The sequence below is a fragment of the Periplaneta americana genome, chromosome 13 (genome assembly GCF_040183065.1).
Source record: "Periplaneta americana isolate PAMFEO1 chromosome 13, P.americana_PAMFEO1_priV1, whole genome shotgun sequence".
NCBI lineage: Eukaryota > Metazoa > Arthropoda > Insecta > Blattodea > Blattidae > Periplaneta > Periplaneta americana.
Genome location: NC_091129.1, coordinates 168,886,829 through 168,894,541, shown reverse-complemented (window position 1 = coordinate 168,894,541; position 7,713 = coordinate 168,886,829). Strand labels below are relative to the sequence as shown.

Here is a 7,713-nt window from a genome sequence, read left to right as displayed (position 1 = left end):
TGCTTAGTCACTTATTTCACCCAGTTTTGTTTTTCTTTCCTGCGTTTACTTGTAATTTGATTTTTTTTAATCTCCTCTGATGTTAAAATCCTATTTCATTTTATAATCTTCTCTATTATTAATTCTTCTCTCCAAAATAAAATATTTCTTCGCAAAGGCCTAGCTTGGTTTCCTGTATTTTATTTCCGTGGACTTCGTCCTTCATAGTGTTCCATTCTACCCGTGATCCATTTTTATTTACTTCGTTTCTTTATTATAATCACGTCATCCTTTCTCTATGTGGATGATGTATTGAAACCCATGTCGTTAACTTTCCTATTGAATATTTAATTTGATCTGACATCTTGCCTGCTCCGGTTAGAAGTATGACTGGTCTTAATTTCTGCATCGGATTTTTAATAACACAATATAATACATTTCATACCTCTGTATTATATCTGGGAACTTTCCATGTGTAACGTCTTCTGTTTGACACTTTGAAAACTGTATTTGTCATTTGATGTTGTTCACAACAATCCAGCAGGCTTTGTCCTCTGTGGAAGGTTTCCCATAATCTATCTTTTCCCACTCCTTGCTTTTTCTTCATTAACATGTTGTCTTTCACTGCACACCCGCTTCTCCAGTCTTTCCTATTTTCTGCGATCTTCTTAGTCTCTGCGTATGATCCATATATCTTAATGTCGTCTATTATTTGATATCTTTTTCTGCCCCGAACTCTTCTCCCGTTCACCATTCCTTCCAGTGCATTCTTCAGTAGCTAGTTTCTCATCATGAGCCAACCAATTTCTTACTCCTTATAATATAATTAATTTTGCATAAATATCCGTCACATAGCTCATCATATAGTTTCATATTTTCATTTTTATATTGATCAAAATCAAATTTAATATTGATAAAATATGGAAAGGTAAGGGCGTTCGCTTCGGGTCTGGGCCGAGAGAGCGGCCGAATCGCAGTCGATTGTCACTCCACCGTAGGCCACGTAAAGCGTGGGTACGCAATGTGCAGTGTGAAAGGCCTCTTGAAGATCGAGATGTAACTTTTAATGTTAGTTCTAAGAAATATAATTTCAGTATGTGTGCATTAAATTGGATGGTTAAACCATTGAAATTCCAGCCAAGGATTTTTATAAGTATATCCCGGCTCATGTCGAGATGTGTGCGAACAATTTAGGAATTCCGTGACGTTACAGATCGAAATTGCTGCTGCCTACACTCGCCACGTATGTATGCGCTCTATCGGCCCATAACCGAGGCGAACGCTTTGCTTACTTCATGGTAAGAACTTACGTTGCTTTTGAAAATTTCTTATAACCACACAATTAAAAGTAATTTATAAACCTTATTGCCAGACGCAATTAACTTTTTCATTTCAATGAGACTCCCCGGCATATAAATTACATGGCAAGAAACGAATGTTCACAATGTATTTTGAGACTTGATACACGTTGCCCTGTTTTCGCAACCGCAAGTATTAGGCCTACGTTAATTTTCAAAATTGATTTGTAAAATATGTTTAAGCGCTAAAAGCTGTTTGTAAAAGTTTCCAGTTGGAGGCCTAGGTCTAATTCTGTGTATGAATTGGTTACTTTTTCAAAGTAAATATAAGTGTGTTACCAAAATGGCTAGGCTTACATAAATTCGTAGGTATGTTCAATAATTAATTTTTATTTTATTTCAAGAATATTTTGGTGGTCGGTATAATTGTGTAAATAATAATAAATTAATTCCTCTGACATGAACATTTTTGGGAGATGTTGCCGATATTACTTGATGTTTGAATGTGCATTCCATCTTAAGTCAGATTTTCAAATAAAGATGCATTCTAACTTGTTGAGTGAAAATGAGTGTAAGAGTTTTTCATGTTCATCACGCCGGGTTAAATTGACACGGAGACACTGAATGTGGACGAAATCCGTCCAGTAGTTCAGGGGATATCGCCGTACACAGACAGACGTCATGGCAGGAATTACTTTGTGGTATCAGGAATGTTAAAAAGGTGCATTTTCGTGATAATCTGGAAATATATACTGCAGCTTCAGAATACCTTCTTCTTACAATGAGAAAGTAGAAGAGAGAGCAAATACACCACGGGTCAGAGTGCAGGTTTCGAGCAGTAGCCTATCTTCACAACTGTCAGCGAAATGTCTACGCATACTATGCAGGCATTTCGGAATCTGCTACTGCAGCCCCAAGATTTAGTCTCGGTTTAAATATAATTCTCAGATCCCGATCTTCTTCCCTAATCGGAATCGTCACCCTCCGCTTGAATGAACTGTAATTTCGAATAAGCGAGTGTAACATGTCTTCCGACTGCTGACTGAAAAATAAAACGCACTGCACATTAGATTTTGTTGTTACAAAAATAAATCTAACTCCTTTTCATATTTATTATCCCACAAATTGTAACTCTGTCAGCAATGCTGCCCTTAATGTACGTCACTTGCTTCCTAAACTCACTGGCGTTGATTCTAAAGCACATTTTGTTCTGTACAGGACTTCACGTTTTGCATTATTTATGCAGTTCAACAGATCTTTATCTCAGTTTGTTTCTGTCGCTATGATACAGTTCGTAGAATTTACCAAAATAAACAGCACGGCTTGTCCATTGTGAAAAGTCAACACTAAAGAAGGCTTCTCCGACGTACATCGTCAACAATGGCACGAAGTAAATTGCTATTCATTGTTCATGGCTGACGAGATGGATAGATCCTTGGAATCAGTACAAACAGTAGCCTGACTCATGACGACGGATACACTAATAACACAGCAAAGAAATCTCAGTACCGGATGCATTAGATAAGTGTTTCTCCACCTCCTATTTTACTCACATTATTTTAGTGCGGCCTCCCTGGCAGAGTAGAATGTAGAACACAGTAGTGTGAAATTTGGTATCAATTTACAGATATAGCAATTTAATTGTGTTTCTATTCAACACATAATTATATTAGCTCTTAAAATCGATTATTATTATTATTATTTTGTTCGTGGTCCCCCATTAACCGCTCTTCTGGCCCCAAGGGGGGCCGCGGCCCCCCCCCTCTAGAAATCGCTGCTACAGTAAACAAGAACAGGAATTACTGTGTAACTTGGGCCACTTTTTGTCTTCTGGCCTAGAATTACTTGAATGTCTGAAATAAATTTATATAGGTAAGTTTTTCTTTATTTTTTTATTCGAGACATTATTTTCTGTGTTCTAATTTTATTTTCATAATAGGTGTTTGGAAAATATCCTTCCTGTTCCGTTTTATTTGTGACTCGATCTTAATTCAGATACTAGATAGCTCGAATTATTTAATTATATAACGGCCCATTCTTTTAGCAAATTAGTTATTTGATATGCGCCGTGCTCTAATGATTAGACTCGCAGATAATGAATCCGAACATATTTTTAGTGCGAATCCTGCCTGACTCAAGTAGCGTGGTTTGAGCACATCATAATTCATTTTGGAGAAGAAGTCCGCATAATTAGCGTTTGTGGAGGAAGCGCGCCGCGACGAAATGGTTCCAATGAGCGTTCAGTGGCGGCTGTGAATTATGGATATTTCATTGCGCTGCAATAACTCTGCCGTCCGCCTCATTTATCGCGCTGCAAATTAAATGGGTCTAGTATTTATTACAGCCCTAACTTTATTGGTAGTTGGGTTGTTGATAGGGTAGGGAGAGGGTGGGTGTTCATTTGTGGAGGAATTATCTCTCTGACGGGTTCATTCCGCACGAACATATATAAACACACAAAATATACGAAATTAATTCTACAAACAACATTTTATTAAAGCAATATGGAAACTCAACGTTATGTACACATATTTACATGGATATATGTCAGAAAAAATCATGGACAGTATTTTTTTTTCCAGAAATAAAAAAAAAATGTGGATAATGGCTATAATGCAAATTCCACTTTGGATAAGAGAAGAGAGAGATAGTGAACGTCACAGTGTCTGCAGAGTTCGTTGTTAGCGGTATCCACTGATAAAACATGCGACTGCCAACTTTCCAGACAAAAGAAACAAAAAGAAACCGTAACGTACTACTGTACCTGCGAGCCGCTGCTCCTTTTTCTTTTTGGTCGATGCCACGTTGTACTGGAGGGCCTTCCGATATATAATATTTAAATAATTTATATATAATAATTATGAATAATGATAAATCCTTGAGAAACATCATCACACTACTACACGATAGAGTAAACCAAGAAAATATCACAGCATCATGTATGGACAGGGTCTTCGCCACTCCGCGTTCAGGGGTGCACAGCCGCGGCGCCTATCCGCTGGCCGTAGATGGAGTACGGCGAGTAGTAGGGCCCCAGGGCCGTCGGGTTGAAGGCGCTGAAGGGCGACGCCGGCAGGGCGCCGGGGAGCGCCCCCGGCTTGGAGTAGGGGTGGTAGCGTGCGGCCGACAGGGGGCTGAGCGGGGGGTTGGGGTAGCGGTGCAGGAACGAGTGGTGGCCCAGCAGCGCCATGGGGTTGGCGGCGCCCTCGGCCGCCGTGGCCAGACTCGTGTGAGTGCGCAGGTGCTGCAGAAGTTCCTCGGAAGTGCCGAAGCGCTTCCCGCAGTACGCGTCGCCGGCGATCCAGTTGCACACGTAGGGGCGGTACGACAGCGGCGGCGCGGGGCCGGGGGGCAGCAGCCCCGCCGACAGGGCGGCCAGCCCGAACTTCTGGTGGTCGCACTGGGTGCAGCCGGAGGGACAGGGCGCGGAGCCCAGCAGCAGCTGCTGGTGCGCCGCGCTGTACTGGCAGCCGGTGCAGTACGGGTCCTTGCACACGGGCACCAGCGCCTCGCCGCCCGACGCCGTCTTGACGCGCGCGTAATGAACGTAGGGGGTGCCGGAGGGGTAGCCGGCGGCCAGCATGGCGGCGTGGTGGTGCGAGAAGGGCCCGCCGGCGAAGGGCGGTCTGAAGGCGGGGTTCGTGGGCTCCAGACCCGGAGGACAGCCCGAGCACAGCGAGCCTAGGGAGCCCCCCAGAGCCCCGGCGCCGATACCGGACTGCAGGGCGCCGGCTCCCGCCTTGTAGGTGCCCAGAGGCAGGTCCTTGGGGTGGCCGTGCAGGATCTCCAGCCCCGAGCGGATGATGGGGCTCGCGCCCTCGTTGTTGCCCCCCACGGGCGACACGGACTTGCCGCGTTCGGCGGCGGCCGACGCGGGGATGGGAGGCGGCGGTGCGGACGTCTTCCCCGCGGCCTCGGGGGTGGCGGATTTCCTGCTGGGGGCGCGGGAGCCGCCGCAAGACTTCTTGTCGTCGGCGTCCACACTGCCCGCCTTCGACGGCGGCCGACTCTCCTCGGCCGGCTGCTTCTTGCTCAGCACGTTGGCTTCGTACGGCTTGAATGCCAGGCCGCGCGCCGGCTCCGCCGAGCTGGCCCGGGCGAGCTTGTCCGGCTTCGGGCCGGGGCCGGGCGGACTGGCGGCGGCCGAGCCCTCGCTCGCCGCGGCCGTCGTGGGCTTCTTGGGCTTCTCGAGGGGCGGGATCAGCGGTTTGGAGCTGGGGGAGTCCGCCCCGATCTGGCTGCACGTCTGCGCCAGCAGTGCCAGGGGACTCTTCTTCGCGTCCAGCTGCAACAACAACATTGCACAAAACCTTCAGCACTTCGTGTGAACTAGAATAACCAATTGGCTACAAATGCGTAGCACCTTTCAAAATATATTAGCAGGCAAGTCACAAAATACGAAATAATCCGCATTATAAAAGCCACTGTCGCAATCGAATGGAAAATACACAACGCGCGGAGTAGAAGAGAAAGTGGGCAGAATGATACGTGACGCAGCATTCGGATTTTCAACGATAAACAGGCGAAGAAAACTTGCACTCGCCCCAGGCATATTATCGGGATCCTAGCCTACAAATATATCGTACATTTAAGTTGCATTAGGCCTATTTTTTTTCCTACATACACAGAAGTTGCTATAGTGCATAATGAGCTTCTGAAATATGGCATACGGGTAACAGCAAGTTAATGGTCAGCGGGAACCTTTCAGTGGATACATTAAACTATACAATGTTGGGAAATAAAAGAAAACTATCTCGTTACAAAGCGATATGGTCTCTGGGGCGAGGGAGAGCGATCCTATCGCCCCAAGCAAAATCCGACTGAGCGTAAAATAACGGAGAGGGAAAAATAATGTAGCTGAAGATGAAAGAGATACTAGATAAAATCTTCACTTTGTAGTTTATAAATAATATTAAATAGTTGAACATCTCCAAAATTACACATCTGAAGTACGTCACTTCAGTATGCAAGTGGACGGAATATACTTTCTATTTGTAAGTAACGGACCGCATATTGAGAACGGACAAATGGAGATATTAAACTATAACAATAATAATAATAATAATAATAATAATAATAATAATAATAATAATAATAATAATAACTCCTGCTTTCAAACACGAATTTCATAAAACGCTTCCCGGAAAGTAAACAAAGTTGGCACAATTTTGATTTCACACCTTCGAAGATGTAAAATGTTTCAAACGCACTTCATTGGTCTCACAGAAATGGGCTCTGCAACATAAAATCGTATGTGAATTACGGTGTAAACGTCAATAAATAGAAATATCAACGGACGATTAATGAAATAACTGTAAACAGATAATAAACCTCGTTCCTAGAATCAGTCACTCCGCAACACCGCAGCGCTGGCGTTACCAAGGAGACGGGCTGCGACCCGAGCGGCAGAGCTGCGTACAGTCGGAGGAACTGCGCACGGGAGTTGAGGTGATTTTGGAAGTGAAACTCGTACTTTTGGTTCAAGCGAAATACTCTTTTACGAAAAATATTACCGTGGCTCATTGACACATAGCCTGTTACCTCACATTAAAAAATAATAACATTAATAATCCCACTGAACTTCCCGTGCGCTAGCTGCACTCACCGTGGTCGGGAGCGGAGAGAGGTAGTCCGGCTGCAGGTACTGGTTGCTCCCGGTAGTCAGCATCCCCCCGCCTTCAAGCACCACCATTTGGATCACAAGACACGGAAGCGCACACTTGTCCACACTTCACAAACCAAACCTATCACACAGGTTTTCACACACACAGACGAACATGAACTGCACTGACGCACCAACACAACTTCACCATCGAACGGCTCTCCTCGGAATGAGCGCTGCTCGGCGCCTGGCCGCGCAGGCGCACAGCGCATGCCCCCACCACCGCCTCGCGATGACGCAGCCCTAATACCGCTGTCAGCTCTACCACCCATGGCTGCTGACAGCCCCCGCCGAGACTTTGAAGAAGCCGGCCGCCTCCCCCCTCTGACTTAATCAGCAACCCTCCCCCCGCGGCGGACGGGAAGACAAGATGCATGGAGCCATTCCGAGTGGTGTTTGATAGATGACAACTACCGATGCTGCCAGGGGTGTCCCTCGCACCGTCCTAATTCAAATACATGTGTGAATGTCACACCAGTTTCCCCTGCCATCGTACCTAATGTACCATTTGTCCCGGATTTTCCGGAACAGTCCCGATTTGGAGCTGAGTGTCCCAGGTGCCGATGAAAACTCTTTGGGACACCCAAATAATTTCATAAAATTAATTTCACGGTACATGAAATGAAAATAATATTTGTTTTATCCCTCTGTGCCGGTACTATGTTGTTACCTACACATTATACTGACTAGGTATAGAGTCTAAGCATCGATAGACAGAGCCAAGTGTTACACTGCACCGTGCCGAGCTGGGCAGAGGTAGATCATATATTGACT

The 7,713-nt window shown here is 45.3% G+C and overlaps 1 protein-coding gene across 1 annotated transcript; it reads right to left on the bottom strand.

Moving 5' to 3' along the window:
- Nucleotides 1-3,741: 3,741 nt before the first annotated feature.
- On the bottom strand, nucleotides 3,742-7,169 carry noc (no ocelli). The gene is made up of 2 exons (XM_069844591.1): nucleotides 6,883-7,169; nucleotides 3,742-5,562 (listed from the first exon to the last, which is right to left on the bottom strand). Exons 1-2 carry the CDS (start codon nucleotides 6,967-6,969, stop codon nucleotides 4,246-4,248), a joined length of 1,404 nt encoding a protein of 467 aa, XP_069700692.1. The 5' UTR covers nucleotides 6,970-7,169; the 3' UTR covers nucleotides 3,742-4,245.
- Nucleotides 7,170-7,713: the final 544 nt, after the last annotated feature.

Bases quoted from the DNA above. Each gene is read 5' to 3' on its own strand.
- noc (XM_069844591.1), bottom strand. From the start codon at position 6,969: ATGGTGGTGCTTGAAGGCGGGGGGATGCTGACTACCGGGAGCAACCAG. The intron at 5,563-6,882 runs GTGAGTGCAGCT...TTGTTGTTGCAG, and splicing joins TCTCTCCGCTCCCGACCACG to CTGGACGCGAAGAAGAGTCC.